At 45.4% G+C, this 24,657-nt stretch overlaps 1 protein-coding gene across 2 annotated transcripts in view; it reads left to right on the top strand.

Annotated features, from left to right (window-relative positions):
* Window positions 1–2,722: 2,722 nt before the first annotated feature.
* LOC137325622 (synaptopodin-2-like) overlaps window positions 2,723–24,657 on the top strand; it is a 104,047-nt gene continuing 82,112 nt past the window's right edge. The window contains exon 1 of one of the 2 annotated variants that reach the window (XM_067990904.1): window positions 2,723–2,997. In XM_067990904.1, the coding sequence (XP_067847005.1) occupies window positions 2,893–2,997 (105 nt within the window). In that variant the 5' untranslated portion in view covers window positions 2,723–2,892. The remainder of the gene's footprint in view (window positions 2,998–24,657) is intronic. The other variant, XM_067990890.1, reaches the window with a different exon arrangement.

The raw sequence follows: 24,657 nt of genomic DNA, 5'->3' as shown, positions 1-24,657 counted from the left end.
GACAAGAGTGTGGATGTGTTCATGTGTGGATACTGAATGGGGCAAGAGTTGAGCTTAGGTCCATGGTCAAATACTCCACCAATGCTCACTCCCCAGGCTCACACATGAAGAACGTTTAGATGAGATACCAGAAAGCTAAATATCCTACTCGCCTTCAGGAAAAGAGTGCAAAAATTAAAAAGAAAATTGGAGAAGAAATTTTTTAAAAATAATGAAACTCTGATCAACTGTCAAATCGGCTACTTGAAATGTTAAGAAATCCATCTTTGCTGTTATCTTTTGTCAACTAACATTACTTTCCGCCCTGTTACTCAGGTTGCTTATGAAATGTAGGGTATCAGGGAGTAGTGATCAGCTGGGTTTCACTGTCCTTTCTTGATATGTAGCTTTGTAAGATAAAGTAAAGATTATGCCGTATTTAGTTCACTGAGGTTTCTCTTTCTCTCCCCTAAAGTCCTCTCTAGCACCACAGATCCACAGAGTTTTCCTAAAGGCCCTTATTTTGTGGCCCTCATAGTTTAGGGATCCTTGCCTTCTTTCAGTTGTTAAAATATTTTCCCTTTGATATGGGGAATGAACAAGTTGATGATCTAAATAGATTCTTCCACTTTTTTTTTGCCTTATTGTAGCAATTTCTGTAACTGACTAGGGAAGCATGTTCAGTGCAGTCCATGGGTGCTAGGGAACATTGGTCTTTCTCTCTCTCAGGGTTGAGTAAAGAGCTTTCCATGCCAACATTCCTTGGTAGTTAGTCCTCAAAAAAAGTTGTGTTTTTACCTTCCAGCCTCTCGAATGATGCAATATATTTTTATCTTTGGTATCAATTTTGAGAAACAGTAAGTTCCTTGGTGATGTTTTCCCTCTCTTCTGGATTCCCACAATTTAGAAATCACCTTCCACTCCTCCATCAATGACACACTCTAAACAATTTTCCATACCTAGAATTCAATCACTGCAGGTTTGCTGTCCATGTTTAGTACTAACTTGATTGTCTCATCCATTTTTGTATTTAGTGAATGAATCTGCTTGGCAAGTGATTGTACCTGGTCAGAATAAAACAATGTTTTACAGATAATTTCACCTATCCATTTTGCACTGGCTTTGCAGCCTGCGGGTTTGTAAATGTTTGCTTGAGATTGTTTTCATCTTTTCTAAGTCAAGCTCCAGGTTATTAGCTTTCACACAATATCAAATCATAGAATGGTTATAGTACAGAAGGAGGTCATTCGACCCATCGAGTCCATGCCGGCTCGCTGCAAAAGCAATCCAGTTAATCCCACTCTCCCGCCCTATCCCCGTAGCCCTGCAATTTTTTTCCCTTCAAGTACTTATCCAATTCCCTTTTGAAAGTCACGATTGAATCTGCCTCTACCATCCCCTCGGGCAGTGCATTCCAGATCATAACCACTTGCTGTGTAAAAAAGTCTTTCCTCCTGTCGCCTTTGGTTCTGTTGCCAATCACCTTAAATCTATGTCCTCTGGTTCTTGACCTTTCCGCCAATGGGAACAGTTTCTCTCCATCTACTCTGTCTAGACCTTCATAATTTTGAATACCTCTATCAAATCTCCTCGCAACCATCTCTGTTCCAAGGAGAACAACCCCAGCGTCTCCAGTCTCTCCAAGTAACTGAAGTCCCTCATCCCTGGAATCATTCTAGTAAATTTCTATAGTTGCTTTGTACTGATTTTAAGTATTTTTTGTAACGATGAGAAGTTAATGTTTCAGTATTTTGCTGAGAAGCCACAGAACTCTAGGATTTTCCTTTTTCTTCCCTCCTCCTCACTTGAAGGTATTGCCTGTACCAGCATACATTTTCACAGGTACCAGCTGCCCTCAGGTACCTCACCCAAGTGGCCATTCTTCAGATGTGAGCCTAGACAGTGAGAGATAGCAGGCTATTTGACTGAGAGGGCATCACATCTGGTGCTCATCCGACATCCAACATACCTATTTTCAAGCTAAGATCACTGGATAGTGATCAAAATCAGGCACCCTGGCTAATTTTTCCCCTCTCTAGCCTATAGGATCTGAAGTCAATTGTAAGGCCACTGTTGCTGCTAAGATCAGATAGCTCAGCACAAATCAGGGATTAAACTGGGATCTTACTGGCTTGTTCCAGAACTTAATAGCACACTGCATGGGGATATTTACCCATCAGGGGAGCTTGATTTGACTTTCATAAGAGGACAAAACTCATCTAGATTTAACTTACCTACCCTTCCATCTAAGTTGTTGTAGGGAGGGTTTCTTCAGCCAAACAACAGTCTTAACTCTATACCTCTCAATGTACCTTTTGTAGCTGGCCATGGTTTTCAAATTGCTACAGATTACAAATCAATGCAAAAGAGTACTCAGCTCTTTTTCTCCACTGTGTAGTTTTCAGATGTTCTGCTGCACTGATTGTTAAGATTTCTGAATTACCCTATTTTCTGTTTGTTATGTTACTTCCTGGATATTTTCCCAGTGGGTTTCAACTGAACTGCTTTGTGTGTTTTTTTATGATGTGGGAGGAGCTTCTTTCTGGATGGGAAGGGCTGCTCTCTGTTTGGAAATAGTAACTGCTCTCTGTTTGGAAATAGTAACTGCTCTCTGTTTTTTTCCCCTTACATTTCCTCTTCTTGTTTATCTTGAGCTGGTCACTGATTTGCTGCTGTGTGTCTAGTATGTGCACAGCTTTCTGGATAACTTTCTTTGGATGGGGCTGAGCTGCTGCTTCTGACGTACGTTGCATTGTGATGCTGTAAGTGGTTGGTAAATGTGTTGAGTGACCGCCTCTCCTCAGACACACTGAGCTGTATCTCCAACCTAGAAAGCAGTTTCAGTCTGACCCACGCTCCATCTTCGCAGTTCACCAGCTCTACAGAGAGGAAGCTCTATAAAAATTCACCTCCATGGGCATTGGGGATTATGTCTATGTCGCAATCGATGGTGGAGCACCCTGGGGATTCAGACTGCAAGGTGGCAAAGAACACAAGCAGCCTTTACAGGTCTCAAAGGTAAGCAGAATGATTTAATTGATATGCACACAATGTTCACCAAAGGCAGAATATTCCAGTGTAATATCCTGGAATGCTTTCGATATAGCTGCTGGAATTAATTAATAATTTTGAGACTGTATAAATTTAGTATCTACTTTTCTTAAAATCTGTGGGATTCACAGAATGAAAAATAATTACATATTATTTCTTTGGAATTTTCTGCAAAGGTTATCAAAATGTTTGTCATTCAATGCCAACCTGATCCTGAATCCTGTAGTGAGCACCAAATCATAAATTTCAGAATTCATCCGATAAGGCAACTGATCAGAAAAGTCTAACAGTCAGACCCTGATTGAGTCGCCTTTATTTCACACCAGAAAGAATTCTCTTACAGTGAAACAAAGAAAGTCGATTACTTCGAAAAGTTGACTGTAAGATGAAAATAGTATTATCAGCTCCAATCTTAAAAGAGTCTTCCTGTTTCATCTGATTATTGAAGAGATTATAGCCCGTGGTCTATTTTATTTTTTGCCGTAGGTGAATGATTACTGAATCTTACACTGGGCAACCGTGGGGATCTGCTTTTGATTAAATCACACCAGTTAAATAGCATGAAAAGCATTACCGAACATTAATTGACAGCACATTGTTCAATCTTTAGGGGAAAATACCAGCATTCAAGAGGGCTGGAGTAGAATTTATGTTCATTAGTCTATGTTCAAACTTTTGTTTAGCAGCAAAGTTTGTGTTCAAAAGTGATAGCAAAGTAAGATGCAAAACTCATTCTACCCTATAATGTAATGCATTACAGATGGTCAAAAAGTTAAAATAATGCATTGAAATGCTGGTTCTACTGGGTTATATTTAAGATTGACAGCATTATTTATTGGGAAATAATATTTTACAGTATTGTATTATTAATATTTTTTGCAAACTGTCTTGCTTTTGCAGTGTTTGAACAGTTCCAATGATGTAAAATGTATGGGTTGCTGCACTGTGGTAAAGTTCATTATTTGAAAGATACAATCATAAGATTGGAACTTACTTGATTTTAACCCAGCATGTTGATTTATGCTGTTGTATGTGTTTTACTCTGTTGCTTTGTATTAGATAAATTATCATTAAATTCTTCGTGCTTCATAATTTGTTAATAAGAAGCTTGAAATTCTACAGTGTTTCTATCTTTGTTAACAATGTTTGCATTACTGTTAAAAGATCAGGAGGAAACATTAACAAATCTTTTATTTTAATTTTGAAGCCTATAAACGTTATCTTTGATTTAATCATGAACAATGCCAGTGTGATGAATAGGACATCATTACCTTCTTTTTTAAGAAATCTGGTTATATGGGCTAACTAGTAATGAAAAAAGTTGAAAATAATTACCAAAACTACACTGTTGACAAAATGGAAAAGAACAACAGTTCTGGAAGTGTGACACCTAGTGAATCTTTTGTGCAGTTGCAACATTAAAAAAAAATCCCTGCAGGGTGAGAGACGGAATAAAGAAGCCTGGCTTATATTATCGTATAACAACAACTTTCACTGTATCAGTTTACAAAACTGAGACGAAAGTAAAAGAAAATAGACATCACAATCACCATCTTCATTAGTAAGTATTCCGTGCGCCATTTTCCATTTGTTTGTAAACACACGGTGTACAGACATAAGTCGTTTTAAAATACATCATTGTCTCATGTACATACAACACCACTGTGATGAAAGTGACACATAATACCCTCCAAACCCCAAACCAGAAAACAGTTTTGCCAAATACTTTCTCATCAAAACTTTGGCCTTATAAACAATTGTGATGAGATTATTCAACAACTGATTCAGCTGCAAGGATTTATTCTGGATGTTTTAGAAATATTTGCATGAAAAAGTCCTTGACAGACCAGTTCATTTATACAGTTTGCAAAAAATGTATGCTTTGTGGTTGAATTTGGGTGCAGTTACCCAAATTGAAGTTAGGTAGCGAGTGTAAGGCCCTCTAAGGTGCATTCTCACACCCTTTCAGTATTTTACCAGATGAGGTGCAAAGTTAATTTAGGCTGGTATCTGATAAATCTGCATCCCAACTCTGCGCCGGGGATTTTGTAGGCCTTGTAAGGGGTGGAGCCTTTGTCCTCAACCATTATTTCTCAGAATTTGTTGACATTTTTGACAAATATCCCCCATCATGATGATTAATTCATGAAGAAAGCAATCAGCCATCATCATAATCCAGTCATTAAAACTCAAGAATTAGTTAGCAGTGAACTTAGCACTACACAATTATTTAATAAATGTAAGTAGAATTTTTGATCCCTGCTAGAAAAAGAATCTACACTTCTTCATTAAAGAAAGGTTTCTAGTCACTGTGTTTAGTGGGGGAGAAATTTGTTTCGGCCCGTTTTAGGGCGTAAAATGGTCAGCTCACACGGACCGTCGTATTGACGTCTGAGGCTTGTCCAACATTGGGCCTCACCTGAATAATTCTGGTGAGATGCAGGTGCCAATTGGGTGTCCACATGCAGTTCGGCAGTTTGCTGCAGACCAATTTGGGCCAGCTGCGATGTTCACAGCAGCTCTCGAGTTGGTCCTGGAGGAGGAGGGGCGGGAGGGGAGAAGTTGAGTGCGGTCAGGCAGCAGCCTGCGGCATTGCTGTGGAGCCAGCACCTCATTAAGGTAAGTTAAACACTAAAAACTTACCGTTTGGTTGGTGGCCTCCAACAGTCCCTTTAAGGACCATTGGTTAGGCCACAGAAGAACGTGGAAAATTGAGCGGAGCATGCCAGGTGCATCTTCTGCTCATTTTCTGATGAATTTCGAAGCGGGCTCCTTAAACATGCAAAGGACCTAACGCTTGTGTAAGGTAGCTGCCAGGGATACCTGAATATCACCCAAGCCTATATGGCATCGAATGTATTTCAGACGCCCTTCGGACATGGGATATTGCCCTACATAATTGGACCTTTTTGCTTTTGTTTCATGTGGTTAAAATGAGGTCCAATTTCACCCCTGGTGAGTGCCCTGCTGAAATTAGAAATTGAAATTGAAATCTACTTTTTAAGTGGAATTGTTGGTTGAATAAAAAATTAAAATACTTCTCCAATCCCTAAAAAGTTTCTTTTATGAATGTGACTCCCGACCTCACGCCGTAACTTCGACGGAAAATCGATGGAAGCCCTGGAGAAATGGTGTGAACGCCTAAAAATGGGCGTTCCACTGATCATCTGCCAAAGTTATAGCAAGAGATTGGAAGTTCTCCCCCAGGGCTAATATAAGGGATGATGCAAAAGTGAATCTATTTGGCATTAAGGAATAAGAAAGGAACTATAACTCTGTAGGAAGTATATTATAGAGCCCCATACAGTGGAAAGGAGATAGAGGAAGAGATATGTGGAAAAATTAGAAAACAAATATAGGAATACCAGGGCCATCTGCTCTAGTATGGCCATCACTAAAAGAGCTGTTAGATTGTCTGAGTGCTTTGCCTGGACAACAGAACAGTTGTAACAGGTTGAGAGGACATAGCTAGTGGCAGGCATACTTGGCACAGGTACTTGGTATAGGGTATTTTTGGGTTGCCTTACCTTCATGGTTCTCTTCAAGACTGACCCCTTCTTCCTCATTCATATCCAAGCTTGGCGGGTACTGAAGACTACATCAAGGAGATGAATTTCTGCAAAGGTTCTCCCGCTTGTCCGCCGATACTTTGGCGGAAGAGCCGTGGAAACTCCAAGGAAATTCTCCCCTAAGCACTTTGTAATATTATATCCTCAACTAGGTATTTTAAATCCCATAGCAGTACACAGAAGGGTAGATTTTACCTGCAGTGTGGTGCACCTATTATCAAAGATAAACCTGTGATTTTCCTGCCCCAGGCCAGGTCAGGTCCAGTCCCAGGAAACAGGGCCTTCAGAATCTCCTATGTGGGGATTATAAAAATCTTTCACTTGCTTCTTGGTCTATGGGGATCCTTCACTGGAGCAGCCAATGGTTATAGTCAGAGCAAAAGGAGGCAGAGGGCTGAGAACGTCATCTCCCACCTTATTAAAATGAGAATGCAGGGCCTATATCTACTACAGGCACAGGCCCACTGATGTCACTGGGAAAGCCCTAGGCAATTCCAGCAGAACGCCAAGAAGGAGGAGACCTGGTGTAATGGGTCTCTGCCTCTTTTTCCTCTTCTTTCTGCCTGGGGAACACCAATTTACCAGGCACAGTGAAGAAGAAAATCCACCTTATATTCAGTCACCAGACTGTTTTATTTCTCTTTTTTTATTTTTTAGTTCTGTTTTCTTAGTCAGGCCTGATTATCAGCACCTGTAATGTCAGTACAGCAATTCAGCAAATAGGGAAAAAGATCTAATGCAAGGGAATGAGGCAGATACTAAGGCGCAAGAGGATCTGTAGCTAGAAAGAAAGTGAACACAGCTCTGCAAATTCAGATGTCGGAGAGAGACCCTAGCACTAAAATGGCAGAGTGCCAAGTATCAGTAAGTGAGTGAGAGAGAGAGAGAGCAAGAGAGAGAGAAAATGCTGCATCCTGAGATAGAATGTCCACAGCTTTTCAATGACATAGTGACAAGAAATTCCTCCAACGTAACACCTGCAGGACTAAGACTTTACTGTTTGGCTCCCACAAAATGAAACTCTGCACTGTTGTTCCTACCTCCATCCCCCTCCTTGGCTGTTCACTTAGGCTGAACCCAACAATGCACAATCTCGGTGTCCTGTTTAACCGTAAGCATAGCTTTCAGCCTCACTTTGACAAACGTGAAAATTGTTGTGTTTTATTTTACATGATGTCAGACACTTGAGATAATTTGATTTAAAGATGGTTTCAGCCAGCTTTGTCTCTGGGATGATTCCATTGCTCTGTGACAGTGATGGCTAATACATGTAACCTACTGCATGCGATCAGACCTAGAATAGTCAATGGGAAACATTCATTCATAAATCCATTTTCTTTTTCATTTCAATGACTTTATTCAGAAACCAATTAAGTCAAAAAAGTTCCTTGGTGGCTGGAACAGTTCATTGAAATGGTGACATATGTAGATTGACGGCCGGTGACACTGATAGTTCTAATCTCTCTGATTACTGAGCCATAAGGCAAAACTATGGAGGAAGTGATGAGGATCCAAACATTAATACCCCACCTTATAAGATGTAGGATCTGTTAGACTCTCAGTCTTTTTGTTTACGCCGAGGGAATGATAGTAACAGAAAAGGCATTCCATGGTATAAATCACAGCTTCATTTCTGCCAAGATATCCAAACTCTGGGCCAAGCTGCAATTCACACTATCTATGTACAACATCACTTCTTGAAGGTCCACCAAGAGACGGACCTAGCTGATTCATCCAAAAATCTGGGAGTTTATCAGACTCTAAGAAACATGGGGGATGAAATTGGTCTTCGCCAGTAGTGCTAATCTGATTTGTATCCAATCAGCAGCCCGTCTTACACTGTGCCCAATTTTCTTTTTCACTGACTTTGCTGGAAGAGAAGATTGTGTGCAGTATAACATGGGCCGCCGATTCGCTACCATCCCATTTTGTGGTACAGGCGAAGACCAATTTCACCCCCATGTTCTAAAAAAAAATATTTTACATCTTTGTGGAATGGTCCTATTTTCATTGTATTCAAGTATTGTGCTATTTCATTATCTTGCTATACCTTTCTGCTTTTGTAATTTTTTCAACCTATAAATGAATCTAACCGAAGAGTTTTAGCCTGTTCTGAAATTATTTTCCACTTTCTGGAAGGGACAGGGGAAGGTGGTGAGCATCCGATACATTCTCCAGTGATGGGATATACTGCAATTAGAGATTAATTGTAAAACCTGGACATGCTAATCCACACATGGAAGGTGCAAGAGTACAGATTTCAGATCAAAGGAGACTGATTTACATCTTTCTCCCACAGCAGTGATGTGGTCTCCTTCTAGCCACTTTGAAAAATACAGCACTGCACAGGGACGGTGTCAGGTATTTAGGAGAAAAGGGCGGTGGCTAGAAGGAGGCCATGGCACTGCTTTTGGACAGTAATGTAAATCAAGGAGAAAGTGGACTGCTGCTACAGGCCACAATAAATTCATGAAGTGCTTTGGGATACTCCGAAGATGTGATATAGGTGACAATGATTTTGCAGTTTCTCTCTGTGCTGCAATGGGAAAGAGAAATGAACTGTGGAATAGACTCAGATCACCATTGAGAGCTTTTATCCTGAGAAATCATTTTGTATTCTTCTTATGACTGCAGAGATCAAATTTCATGATCATATTCATAGAAAATCCCTCTGAGCTCTGTGATATGTATTAGAATTAAACCACACATTGTAAGTGTCAATTTTCCACCTAGCAGATTTGTGTGAGCAGGGACCAGGAAATTTTATCTGGCCCCATTGCAAATACATCCTACAGTGATTTCCTCAATAGCTGTATGTCCATGTTATTCATTCACACTCATTCTGAGGTGGAGCCTAATTATGCCTGTATTCAACATGATAATAAGGGCCTTCAGCAGCCCTGCTTACATTCCCAAAATTTGGTCGGCAGACATGACCAGCGATATTTCCATCCAGTACAAAAGGTCATTAAAGGGCAGCCGGCTAAAGACCTCATTTAAAGGGATAAAAACAATCAAAAATGGGTCCAAAAATCCATGGGTTTGTACATCTTGGCGTAAGTGCCAAGATGGGCCAGCTTTGGACCTCCGCCGCTAACTTCACCAAAGTGCATTGGGTTGGGGGAAGTCTCACAATTTAAGTAGGTTCGGGGCATTTCTGGGTGTGCCGCCAGTCGAAGGGCCCTGAGCCGGGGGGTCGGGGTGGTGGGCGGGGGTGCTGGTTCCCCACCTTCAATAAAACAGCATGTGCCCTTTTACGAGATCTGTTTTAAAAATTAAAAATAAGTCAGAGCCCAATCGCTGGAAGTCCAGGCCATGATTCTGCCCAGGAAACCCCCAGGTGGTCCTCACATCCACCCCTTTGCCAGCTGGTATGTGTGGTCTCACCAAGCATACCTGCACTTATTTTGTGCTGGGTGCCAGTGAAGACCAAGTATGTAGGAACTCCAATGTTCAGAGTCATAACCTTTAGCCCCGTCCCCCTTTATATCAATGGCTTTGTAAGGGGCGATGGAAGCTTCGTCCCCACATGGCCAGTCTGGAAAGTACACTGTTAGGTCAGGACACAGCCTAGTTTCTAGCTGTTCTGGTGCACTTGCACTGAAGTTACTGCAAGAGTACACCAGAACAGCTGCAGATTTACAGGCCCTCCTTTCATTTTTCAGATATAGAATATAAATGTAAGGTTTTTAAATTTTACAACTGATGTTTTGTGCATTAATTTAACAAATTATTTATGCTTTAGCTAATCTTTAGAATATTATTGTATTTTTTTGCCTGGTTAACATCTAAAGTATTTTGTCTATGCTTTCTGGATTAGACCATGGAGGGAATGTTTATGAAAACAGAAAAGCAGCAATATCATTGTCATCCTTATCACCCATTATGATTTTACCAACCATATCTAGCACACCTATTCAGCAATAACCTTAGGGAACTGGCTCTGCAGCCAATGTTTTGTCTTATACAGCCTTTATAAAAACTTTTTAATGTTTAGTTTTTAAATAACCTTTATAAAGGCTTTGTGACAATTATTTTCATTAATACGGTCTATCAGGATGCAGATCTGGTTCATCTACTGTAAGGACACCACAGGTACAGTTCTGTCAGCGGTAGGCGAGATTTTTGGCATAGTCTGCTTTTTTGCCTTCTTTCAGTCTATCGTAGGGATCATCTGCACTATCAGTGAATGTGCTGCCCACAGATTAGTGGAACAAATGACTGGTATGTCTGTCAGCATAGCCAGCTAGTCATCTCCTTTGCTACTGACCAGGATCATAACCCAGCTATCCAATCTAACTGCATTGCTGCATTTCCCAAAATATGGGGGGGGCAGGGGGTTGGGGGGGTGGGTGGTGAGGAACAGCAGCAGTAACTATATAACAGGTTACCCAGCAACACTTTGTGGCATGCAAACTTGGGCGATATACCTGGGACATGGTACCATTGGTTGGCAGCTACCTTAATGCTTGTTATGTTCTTCACCATTTGTTCCCATGTCTTGCAGATAGTGTACCTCTGCCAGCCATGCTTCAGTGCTATCCTCCAGGAGAGTGCCCTGAAGTGTCAAACAGGGCAACCTCGTCAAACCCATCTCATGCAGAGGAACATCCACCTCACCAGCTATCAACCTGAGGTTCTGGGTGCTGTAGTTCTTCGGCCCTTAGCCACGGACTCCATTTCTTGCCACCATATGTACTTTGTCTGCCATTGTTTTTATTGGCAGTCAATGTTCTGTCCTACACAGCCTTTATAAAAGTTTTTTATTTTTTACTGTTTTTAAATAGTCTTTATAAAGTCTTTTTAACTATTATTTTCATTAGTACAGCCTTTATTTTTGTCCCCAATTACACGGCCACTTAAAGGTAAATGGTCACATCCCTTTTATTTTTCACACGCAATTGCCCCCCTCGCCTCTCCGTTCCCCCCCCCCCCCCCAACTCCAGTGAGCTCCAGTTTTAGGCTCAATATGGGCGGGGGAGAGTCAATCTGTATAATTCTGGATATTCTAAGACAGCCGATCATGAAAAACCTCGTGAAGTTGGTGTTTGCCAAAGTGACTGCCATAGTGACTGCAGCACTCCAGAAAATTCCCCTACATGAGTCGTCATGAATCCAACCCTGAAGTTAGTCAGTAATAAAAACAGAAAATATTGGCAATACACAGCAGGTTCATCAGCAGCTGAAACGAGAAAGCTGGTTAATCTCTCATGGAGAGATCCTTCTCCAGGGAAGACAAGCAAGCCCCTTTATTGGACCAACCAAAACAAAGAGGGGAGGGAGGAATAACAGATACAGGTCATGGGTTAAATATACTAAAAGAAGAATTTAATGGGTTTAACGGCCTGTGAGTGGATTTAACAGCCTGTGAACTGAACTTTCTTTGTATTTCGACTGAAAAAAGTCTGTGTTGTATAAAGATTGTCAATCTCCTCTCATTTTTGTTAAATCAGTTTATTAAGAACTCCAACAGCATATACATGCTGAGTTCATGAGAAGGTCATGATTGTTCCCTTAAATTAACAGCTAACACTATTGGATTGAAATCATGCTGTGTGCTGTTAGTACCAAATGCAAAAATGAGTTTGCATGAAATTCCTTTGCCTACTATTTCAACCAACTTATTAACCTGTTTATTTAAAATGAGTTAACACCTTTGTTGGAATAGCAGACAGAAGAATTTCATATGAACTTGTCATTGCATTCATCCATGTCTTTGTTACCTCCAAACTCGATTATGCCAATGATCCCCTTCCCAGCCTCCCATCCTCCACCCTCCGTAAACTCCAGTTCATTCAAAAATCTGTAGCCCTTATCCTATCCTGTATCAATTTTCACTCACCCATCACCCTACCTTGACTTCTGGATCTTCAATGCCTCAAATTTAAAATTCTCAACCTTGTGTTTAAATCTATTCATGGCATTGCCCCTCCCTATCTCTGTAATCCCCTTCATCTCTACAGTACCCCCTCCCACCCAGAACTCTGCATTACTCTTACACTGGCCTCTTGTGCATTCCCCCTCCCTTTGCCCAGTGGCAACTGTGCCTTCAGCCATCTAGGAATTTCCTCCCCAAACTTCTCGACCTCTCGGCTTCCCTCCTCTCCTTTAAATTCCTCTTTAAAATCCACCTCTTTGATCAAGTTTTAGGTCACTCATCCTAATATCTCTTTCTTTGGCCGGGATTCATTTCTATCTGATTACGCTGGGACATTTTTCTACATTAGAAATGCAAGCTGTTGTTGTGTTCATTATTAATTTTACACAGTGCAATTTGAATCCATATATGTATTCTTTCTTCAAAATATAAGCTATAATTTTTTCCAAACATCATGAACATGAGCCCCAATATTTTGGACATTGAGATCAATCAGGGCTTTTTATTTGATGCCGTGGACTCAAATGTTTATGATAGGAAATTTCCCCCCAAAAAATAATTTTATACTGTGGAGGTACTGGTGTAATTCAGTTTCACACATTACTGCATGTAAACATCTTATATTTAAAGGACTGATTTTCAGAATGTACTGAGGGAGTACTGAGGGAATGTTGCATTGTCAGAGGTGACATCTTTCGGTTGAAATGTTAAACTGAAGTCTCATCTGCCCTCTCAGGTGGACGTAAAACATCCCATGGCACTAATTTGAAGAAGAGCAGGGGAGTTCTCCAATATGGGCCTAGCCAATATTTATCCCTCAACCAACATCACTAAAACAGATTATCTGGTCATTACCATATTGCTCTTTGTAGGACCTTGCTGTGCTCAAGTTGGCTGCCACATTGTTGTAATGTAATGCCTACATTATAACAGTGACTACATTTCAAAAGTAAGTCGTTGGCTGTAAAGTACTTTGGGACATCCTGAGGTCATGAAAGACGTTGGAAAATGCAACTTCTTTCTTTTACGATGAGTCAAACTGTAAGACTCTTATTGTATACATGCTTTTGTAACATAAATGGCTAAATAAATTAAATCATAACATCCTCTTATAGAAAAGGGGCTGTTTCTATGGATACAACAAACCGTTTCTGCAAAGATGGCAAGTTTGATTTCAAATTTATCTGCTTTGGGCACAAGGACTATTATAAGATCTGATATCGCAGTTTAAGAAAAGAGGAAGGATTTGGTGGTGATATATTGGATGTACAGTTGACTGGAAGACAACAATAACCTTTGACATCAAGCAATGGTACCTTATCAGTGCCTTTGTACCACTCTATGCTGTCAGCATTTTGGTTTAATAATTTCTGTCTTTTTATCTATTTGTCTTTGTGTCTCTGTTTCTTCTCGCTTCTCACCTTCATGCTGGGCGAAATAAGTTAAAGTAACAATTACACTAAATACAAATGAATTAAGATAATTCTAGAACAGTGCAACTCAAACGCTCAACTCAAAAAAAGTGCTGAGTCTGAGATGCATGTACATACTGCTGGCAGAGAAAATACTGGAACAATCTGACCTAGCGTGCACTGCTTACACTATTACTGTGACATTCTGCCTTCTGTTTAGTTTGCAAGCAGGACAACCTTCTGTAGGTGTATTATTTTGTAATAAGTAACACAATTCTCTGTGGTGTTTGAATTCTTTCCATGGTGAGCATCTACAGGCATGAATATGAGAACAAGTTTATTTCAACAGCAGGGATTCATTTCCTTATATGGAAGTTGCTCCTAACTGTGTGCTTCTCCAGAGAACTGGCTGCAAACTGGGAATTATTATCTTATGACTCACATTAAGAAGGGTAAAACAATGGCACAGGTCCTTAGTGCCAGTGTAAAACAACACTCTTACAGTGTGCTTCAGCCATAAAATCCAAAAAATCAACAATTGAAAAGCTTTTACCTAACACTAGCAATCAAACAACCTCCTTAATGTTTTGCATAAATTGAGTTTAACATAAAACATCACAGACATGTTGAACACTTTACTGCAATTGCTCTGCATACTGCAGTACACAATGTATGTTCTAACTTGGCCATCTCCATAAATATGAAATAATAAGCATCTGACAGTGAATTAAAAGGCAGTAATTCAGTCGAGCACTTCTGATGTCCTAAACTATGAATAAAGCTTTTAAACACTTTTTGGATGACACCAGATTCCTGAATTTGAGTTACACTATTATTAAATTCAAAGTTGGGATTACATGTAGAATACATAATTTGTAGTTCCTTTTTGTAGTTTTTTTTCCATCAAATTTTTCTTTCTTTTAAATTTTCTTTATTATCATATCCCAGACATACTCAGTGTGGTAGAGGTGACATGATGTCAGTGAATGGATAATTAAGACAATAGTGAAGTAAGAGTTGAAAGTTTAAGGCTGATTCAGGCTTGCAATGTGTACATCATGGGAGCTCGCAGGCATTCAGCCTCTGATGTTCCACCCATTAAAATGAAACAAAAGAAAATCAGGAGCTGCACGAGTGATTTCCAATGATTCAATTCAAGCTCAGTTGCTTACTCGGTGGGCAGGATAATGGAACTGGCCCTTTTATGGCATCAGAAAACTGCTACTATAGTCCATCCGTCCATTGTGTTCTGCCCTAGGGCAGGTCCTAACTCAAGTCTAATGCATGAGATCCTTGAGCCACTTACTAGAAAAGAGTAGATGAAGTGGTTTCATGTGCCTTCCTCACAGTTTTTATCTTCAGATTGTCTTCTTCTAGATGGGCTGCTACCAAGGCTAAAGAGCCCTAGCTACCCTTTATTTTACGATTGGGGTGGGGGGGACACCCGCACCCATTGGACACAAGTCCCCCCACTGCACTTCAGAGCTGCTGATCTGGTCTCCACTCACCGAGGTTTTCTGGAGTGGGGCCAAACCCAACCCTTCTGACTCAGAGGCGGAAATACTACCATTGAGCCAGTGGTCACTCCATCCATGAGTACCCCACTGGATATTATATTAACCCAGTAGCTAACCATATTCTAGTTTCCACTCACTGGGGCTGTCTGGAATGGGGTTCGAACCCGATCCTTCTAATTAAGAGGTGGAATGCTACCACAAAGCCAAAAGCTCACTCTGTTACTATAATAACCCTAGCTTATCGTCTAATAGGATTAGGAGAAAATATACTACATGCTGTTAATATAATGTTTAATAGTCTCCATGTTGTATTTTTTATTATTTCAGCAACTTAAGTAGTCATAGCAACACAAATACAATTAAGATCAAAATCAATTGTATAATTTTAAACTGTAGATGCCTAGGAATACTTCTTGGTTCATTAACAACAGCTTAAGATATAGATGTTATATATGCAGATATGAACATACAAAAAGAATAGGAAAAGACCACTTAGTCCATTAAACCCACACTATCCAGACATGATGCAGCCACAAACATGATCAACCCCATTTAGGAAAAACACTGAGAAATTCCTCTCCAGCTCCCTGGGCAAGCAAGCAAGTTCCAAAAGATCATAATAACACATGATGGAATCAATAGGATTTGTGCTTTTCTAGTTCTGAATGAAATAGATAATAGATGATCTTCTGTGGCATTACACTCCAGCTTTTGTATTCTTAACAGGAGGATGAAACATTTCTGAGTTATCCTGGTCTTTTCAAAATTGAAATAAAAGTTAGGATTTCTATTCCTAAGCCCAGGTTGAATTTTCCATCATTCATAATGAATGAGAGGAAAGTTATGCCTGTTCATTCTTTCCTTTTATTACATGTGTGCGTGGACATTACAAATCAAAAGAAACAATTGGAGCTTTGTTTTCATTAATTCTTTCTAACTCCTGTCTGGCAGATGAACGTTGGGATGTCACAATAGACGGGAATGAAAATACAGCTAGAATTTACCAAAATGGCTCTCTCAGCTTTTCCTACTCCCCAGTATCAATGCGTGACTGTCTACTTGTGATGTCTGATATAGATCTTGAGTCCCCATGTTAAAGGTATCTGATTGAAAATTTAACAGCTTTGTTTGGACCAATATCAGGTTCAACTGTAAAGATCACACTTGGCTGCACTTTCTGAACATATTTTGCTACAGGCTCATAAATATTACAAGGTTACGTGTTTCTAATGAGAGTGGTGATAACCAGCAAAATTTGAATTATAATTAGCATGTTGAATTTTCAGCAATACAGCTATCATATTGTTTAGATTTTGCTTACAGGGAATGAGATCTGGGCAAAGGTTGTAAACCAAATCAACAAGGACTATCCTTATGAGACTCAGTGACATTGGGCAGAACTTTACTAGCCCCACTCTACCCTCGGGTCTTCGCACATAGTGGATGGCTTATTGTAAATACGATAAGTTTTCTGTCCATTAATGTAAATGGACTGAAAATTGTGGGCAGTGTATCTGCAATTTTCTGATAAGTCACCCACTGCTGATGAGGCTCCATCGGTAAGCGGGGCCTCAGAAAGTTCCTCCTAACGTTTCCAAAGATGAATGTTCCAGATATTTGGGTTGAAATTGTGCAGTGTGATATCAGCAGCAAACATATTAAGGCATTCCTATGAAATTCCCTTGTTTTGCTATTTCAACAAAGGCATGAACGCTATCAATAAAATAGTGGACAGGGCAATTTTATAAGAACATGTTAACACATTTGTGACTAATACTGTATAAATCATTCCTATCTCATTGTTCCTGAGTGATAACTGGGTATGAATTCAGGCTGTTGAGGGATGTTAAGCCCCAGTTATATTGTAGGGATGTTTGTACTTGAAACAGTTCTGCAATATTTGCTGGCACCTGGTACTCTGAATTTATACCATTCATGCTGTAAGATGAAATGTAGAGCATGTGAGGTAACTGAGAAATAACTGCCCACGTTTGTTTAAAGTCCCAATTCTGACTGTTACTGGCCACAGACCTTTTCCATTGATGGGTGAAGGTCCATACATAATAGTAATTCAAAAATCATATTGTTGGCCTCTACAACCAGACTGAGTTGAAAAAAGTCGGCCCCTGGCATCTATTCTCACCAATGCAGCAGGGTTGATATTATAGTTCCACAGGTACAGGATGAAAACTACAATCCCTTGAAACGGTGATGGGGAAGGAGAATGGGGGAGAGGGACAAATGAGGGGCAGGGGAAGGAATGAGACTCCACATTTTTAAAAGTTAATTTTCAGTGCCAAAGAGGTTGTTTGACAGTCATTAAGACTTACCATGGCGTTAAAAGTTAGTTTAGACCTAAAAAAAAAACCAGCATACCTTTTTCTGTGTAGATTAGTTCGTTTCCAGCTGGGCAGTGCAGCAACTTCATGCTGGTCTATTCATTTCACCAGTGAGCAGTCCTTCCCGCTCAGCTTTCAAACGAGCAGGGAATCTCGTAGACCAACTTCCGGATTTGCGCGTTTGACTGCGCACGCATGCTCGCTAGAAGTTGCTCTTTCATTTGCCCTTAAATAATGCTGAGGCTTGTTAGCCTTGCCGTTATTTCATGAGCAATTTCCGGGCCAATATCTCACATGTAAAGTTAAATCCATCCAATCTCTCAAAGAGGCTGTCTCATCATGATGAAACATCTCTCGAGACATTACCATGTTTATACATCAGAGAAGGGGGTGATTTATTTTTTATTAACTTTTGGGATGTAGGCATCACTGGCAAGGCCAGCAATTATTGCCCATCCTTTCTTGGCCTTGTGAAGGTGATGGTGGGCCTTTTTCTTAAACTCCATCACTGGAATTCAGCTCTTGTGTCCATGTTTGAACCAAGGCTGTAATGAGATCTGGAGATGAGTGGTCCTGGTGGAACTTAAACTGAGCATCAGTGAGCAGATTATTGGTGAGTAAGTGCTGTTTGATGGCACTGTCGACGACACCTTCCATCACTTTGCTGATGATTGGGAATAGGCTGATGTGGCAGTAGTTAGCCAGGTTGAATTTGTCCTGCTTTTTGTGGACAGGATGTGGAGATGCCGGTGATGGACTGGGGTTGACAATTGTAAACAATTTTACAACACCAAGTTATAGTCCAGCAATTTTATTTTAAATTCACAAGCTTTCGGAGACTTCCTCCTTCCTCAGGTAAATGTTGCATGGACAATTTTCCATATTGTCAGGTAGATGCCAGTGTTCTATCTGTACTAGAACAGCTTAGCTCGGGGTGCGGCTAGCACTGGAGCACAGTTCTTCAGCACTACAGTCAGGATTATGTCGGGCCCGTAGCCTTTGCTGTGTCCAGTGCACTTAGCCATTTCTTGATATCATGTAGAGTGAATCATATTGGCTGAAGACTGTAATATGTGATGGTAGGGACCTCAGGAGAAGGTCAAGAAGAATCATCCACTCGGCATTTCTGACTGAAGATACTTCCAATGCATCAGCCTTGTCTTTTGCAATCACATGCTGGGTTGCATCATCTTTGAGGATGGGAATGTTCATGGAGCCTCCTCCTCCTGTTAGTTGCTTAATTGTTCAGCATCATTCACCACTGGATGTGGTAGGGTTGCAGAGCTATGATCTGATCTGTTGTTTGTGAGATCGCTTAGCTCTGTCTACAGCATGCTGCTTTTGCTGTTTAGCATGCACGTAGCTTATGTAATAGGCTGGCAACTTGTGATGGAGGAGTGAGGGATATGCCGGGCCATGAGGTTACAGATTGTGGTGGTATACAATTCTGGTGCCGCTAATGACCCACTGCACCTTGTGGATTACCGGTTTTGAGCTGCTAGATCTGTTCTTAATCTAACCCACTTATGCGGTGGTAGGATTAACAACACTTTTGGCTCTACAAATGAAGATACAAACACAAAATATGTATTGTGCAAACTTTTGCTAGGAGAAAATGTGGCAATGTGGAATTGGTGGTTTCAGAATGTATTTTTTCTAACATATTGGGAACAGAGGTTAGCTGACACCACCCCCTAAATAATTTGCCCCATTTGAGTTTTTGTTTACTTTTTCTCATTCTGGATTAAGGTGGTTTATTATTTAAATCTTAATAAAATATTTATCAAGTGGTGAGAAGAAATTTTCCAATACATTTTTGGAGAGTAAGCTTACACAACCTTTCGGACAATGCAATATCTTTGTAACTCTAAGGGCTCATTAGGGTCATATTTACCTGTGTGAACTCTATTGGTTGGTCACTGTGGCCTCTATACAAGTAAGCTATAAAATTTGAGTATAAGAACCATGTCTGGAAATTAAGGAGCAGCTGGCCAATTAAAGGTTAAGATCACAACAGTGAAGTTCATGCATCAACTCGACTAACTTAAATTTCTACTTTGGCTCACATACGCTGTGTAATTGTTATTGTGTCAAACCTTTAAAATACTGAAGAAAATTAGTCCTTTTTGCTTTGGGAGTTAGTCTCACCCCACTGACTCCAGACATACACGACAGGGTAGATTTTCTAATTGACTGCACCAGTTGTTACAAGCCAAGTTGGATGCAAAGGAATCAAAAAATTGAGTGTCAAATTAGGCATATTTTGCACTCAATTCTTCTGCCCATGATTTTCGGGTCAGCTGCATTTAGTTTGTTAGAGTGCTTGCTTACATTTCATGCCATAGCCTCATTTAGGCCTAAGAGTACATGGAAAAATATTTAATTGACCCAACAGAATGGAAGCCCTGTGTACAGTGGAGCTCTTAAAGAGGAACACGCTCTGTATATATTTTTATTGCAGTGCTTACAGTACCTTTTTAGTGCTGTGATGTTTTATTAGCTACCGTTTTTAATTTTTCTGAAATACTAAGTATTTTTGTAATAGTTTTTTTGCTGACAATTTTTATTTATGCATTACAAATCTGTGGGCCTTGGAACAACGAGCTACCTGCTAAAGGCAAGAGAACCAGTAGGTACACCCAACATTTCTTCACTGAACAATTGCCACTACTCCCACCCCCTGGCCAGTGCTACTTCCCCACCCGATCGCCCCCACTTCCACACCCGATCACCCCCACTTCCCCAACCGATCGCCCCCACTTCCCCACCCGATCGCCCCCACTTCCCCACCCGATCGCCCCCACTTCCCCACCCGATCGCCCCCACTTCCCGACCCGATCGCCCCCACTTCCCCACCCGATCGCCCCCACTTCCCCACCCGATCGCCCCCACTTCCCGACACGATCGCCCCCACTTCCCCACCCGATCGCCCCCACTTCCCCACACGATCGCCCCCACTTCACGACACGATCGCCCCCACTTCCCCACCAGATCGCCCCCACTTCCCCACCCGATCGACCCCAATTCCCGACCCGATCGCCCCCACTTCCCCACCCGATCGCCCCCACTTCCCGACCCGATCGCCCCCACTTCCCCACCCGATCGCCCCCACTTCCCCACCCGATCGCCCCCACTTCCCCACCCGATCGCCCCCACTTCCCGACCCGATCGCCCCCACTTCCCCACCCGATCGCCCGCTCTTCCCCACCCGATCGCCCCCACTTCCCCACCCGATCGCCCCCACTTCCCCACCCGATCGCCCCCACTTCCCCACCCGATCGCCCCCACTTCCCCACACGATCGCCCCCACTTCACGACACGATCGCCCCCACTTCCCCACCAGATCGCCCCCACTTCCACACCCGATCGACCCCAATTCCCGACCCGATCGCCCCCACTTCCCCACCCGATCGCCCCCACTTCCCGACCCGATCGCCCCCACTTCCCCACCCGATCGCCCCCACTTCCCCACCCGATCGCCCGCTCTTCCCCACCCGATCGCCCCCACTTCCCCACCCGATCGCCCCCACTTCCCGACCCGATCGCCCCCACTTCCCCACCCGATCGCCCGCTCTTCCCCACCCGATCGCCCCCACTTCCCCACCCGATCGCCCCCACTTCCCCACCCGATCGCCCCCACTTCCCCACCCGATCGCCCCCACTTCCCCACCCGATCGCCCCCACTTCCCCACCCGATCGACCCCACTTCCCGACCCGATCGCCCCCACTTCCCTACCCGATCGCCTCTTTTTTCTGACCCGATCGCCTCCACATCCCGACCTGATCGCCCCCATTTCCCCACCCGTTCGCCCCCAGTTCCCCACCCGATCGCCCCCACTTCCCCACCCGATCGCTGCCACTTCCCGACCCGATCGACCCCACTTCCCCACCCGATCGCCCCCACTTCCCCACCTGATCGACCCCACTTCCCAACCCGATCGCCCCCACTTCCCGACCCGATCGCCCCCTCTTCCCGACCCGATCGCCCCCACTTCCCTACTCGATCGCCTCTTTTTTCTGACCCGATCGCCTCCACATCCCGACCTGATCGCACCCATTTCCCCACCCGATCGCCCCCACTTCCCCACCCGATCGCCCCCACTTACCCACCCGATCGCTGCCACTTCGCGACCCGATCGCCCCCACTTCCCCACCCGATCGACCCCACTTCCCGACCCGATCGCACCCACTTCCCCACCCGATCGCCCCCACTTCCCCATCCGATCGCCCCCACTTCCCCACCCGATCGCCCACACTTCCCCACCCGATCGCCCCCACTTCCCGACCCGATCGCCCCCACTTCCCCACCCGATCGCCCCCACTTCCCGACCCGATCGCCCCCACTTCCCGACCCGATCGCCCCCACTTCCCGACCCGATCGCCCCCACTTCCCCACCCGATCGCCCGCTCTTCCCCACCCGATCGCCCCCACTTCCCCACCCGATCGCCCCCACTTCCCGACCCGATCGCCCCCACTTCCCGACCCGATCGCCCCCACTTCCCCACCCGATCGCCCCCACTTCCCCACCCGATCGCTGCCACTTCCCGACCCGATCGACCCCACTTCCCCACCCGATCGCCCCCACTTCCCCACCCGATCGCCCCCACTTCCCGACCCGATCGCCCCCACTTCCCGACCCGATCGCCCCCACTTCCCCACCCGATCGCCCCCACTTCCCCACCCGATCGCTGCCACTTCCCGACCCGATCGACCCCACTTCCCCATCCGATCGCCCCCACTTCCCCACCCGATCGCCCACACTTCCCCACCCGATCGCCCCCACTTCCCGACCCGATCGCCCCCACTTCCCCACCCGATCGCCCCCACTTCCCGACCCGATCGCCCCCACTTCCCGACCCGATCGCCCCCACTTCCCGACCCGATCGCCCCCACTTCCCCACCCAATTGCCCCCACTTCCCCACCCGATCGCCCCCACTTCCCGACCCGATCGCCCCCACTTCCCCACCCGATCGCCCCCACTTCCCCACCCGATCGCCCGCTCTTCCCCACCCGATCGCCCCCACTTCCCCATCCGATCGCCCCCACTTCCCGACCCGATCGCCCCCACTTCCCGACCCGATCGCCCCCACTTCCCCACCCGATCGCCCCCAGTTCCCCACCCGATCGACCCCATTTCCCGACCCGATCGCCCCCACTTCCCCACCCGATCGCCCTCACTTCCCGACCCGATCGCCCCCACTTCCCCACCCGATCGCCCCCACTTCCCCACCCGATCGCCCCCATTTCCCGACCCGATCGTCCCCACTTCCCGACCCGATCGCCCCCACTTCCCGACCCGATCGCCCCCTCTTCCCGACCCGATCGCCCCCACTTCCCTACCCGATCGCCTCTTTTTTCTGACCCGATCGCCTCCACATCCCGACCTGATCGCCCCCATTTCCCCACCCGATCGCCCCCACTTCCCCACCCGATCGCCCCCACTTCCCCACCCGATCGCTGCCACTTCCCGACCCGATCGACCCCACTTCCCCACCCGATCGCCCCCACTTCCCGACCCGATCGCCCCCATTTCCCCACCCGATCGCCCCCACTTCCCCACCCGATCGCCCCCACTTCCCCACCCGATCGCCCCCATTTCCCCACCCGATCGCCCCCACTTCCCGACCCGATCGCCCCCTCTTCCCCACCCGATCGACCCCACATCCCGACCCGATCGCCGCCACTTCCCCACCCGATCGCCCCCACTTCCCCACCCGATCGCCCCCACTTCCCCACCCGATCGACCCCACTTCCTGACACGATCGCCCCCACTTCCCCACCCGATCGCCCCCACTTCCCCACACGATCGCCCCCACTTCCCGACACGATCGCCCCCACTTCCCCACCCGATCGCCCCCACTTCCCCACCCGATCGACCCCAATTCCCGACCCGATCGCCCCCACTTCCCCACCCGATCGTCCCCACTTACCCACCCGATCGCCCGCTCTTCCCCACCCGATCGCCCCCACTTCCCCACCCGATCGCCCCCACTTCCCCACCCGATCGCCCCCACTTCCCCACCCGATCGCCCCCACTTCCCGACCCGATCGCCCCCACTTCCCCACCCGATCGCCCCCACTTCCCCACCCGATCGACCCCACTTCCCGACCCGATCGCCCCCACTTCCCGACCCGATCGCCCCCACTTCCCCACCCGATCGCCCCCACTTCCCCACCCGATCGACCCCACTTCCCGACCCGATCGCCCCCACTTCCCGACCCGATCGCCCCCACTTCCCGACCCGATCGCCCCCACTTCCCCACCCGATCGACCCCACTTCCCGACCCGATCGCCCCCACTTCCCGACCCGATCGCCCCCACTTCCCCACCCGATCGCCCCCACTTCCCGACCCGATCGCCCCCACTTCCCGACCCGATCGCCCCCACTTCCCCACCCGATCGCCCCCACTTCCCGACCCGATCGCCCCCACTTCCCCACCCGATCGCCCTCACTTCCCGACCCGATCGCCCCCACTTCCCCACCCGATCGCCCCCACTTCCCCACCCGATCGCCCCCACTTCCCGACCCGATCGCCCTCACTTCCCGACCCGATCGCCCCCACTTCCCCACCCGATCGCCCCCACTTCCCCACCCGATCGCCCCCACTTCCCCACCCGATCGCCCTCACTTCCTGACCCGATCGCCCCCACTTCCCCACCCGATCGCCCCCACTTCCCGACCCGATCGCCCCCACTTCCCCACCCGATCGCCCTCACTTCCCGACCCGATCGCCCCCACTTCCCTACCCGATCGCCTCTTTTTTCTGACCCGATCGCCTCCACATCCCGACCTGATCGCCCCCATTTCCCCACCCGTTCGCCCCCAGTTCCCCACCCGATCGCCCCCACTTCCCCACCCGATCGCTGCCACTTCCCGACCCGATCGACCCCACTTCCCCACCCGATCGC

This window comes from Heptranchias perlo, chromosome 1 (genome assembly GCF_035084215.1).
Source record: "Heptranchias perlo isolate sHepPer1 chromosome 1, sHepPer1.hap1, whole genome shotgun sequence".
In the NCBI taxonomy this organism is placed as follows: Eukaryota; Metazoa; Chordata; class Chondrichthyes; order Hexanchiformes; family Hexanchidae; genus Heptranchias; species Heptranchias perlo.
The sequence above is the reverse complement of the archived record's forward strand: the minus strand, read 5'-3'. Positions and strand labels throughout refer to the sequence as shown.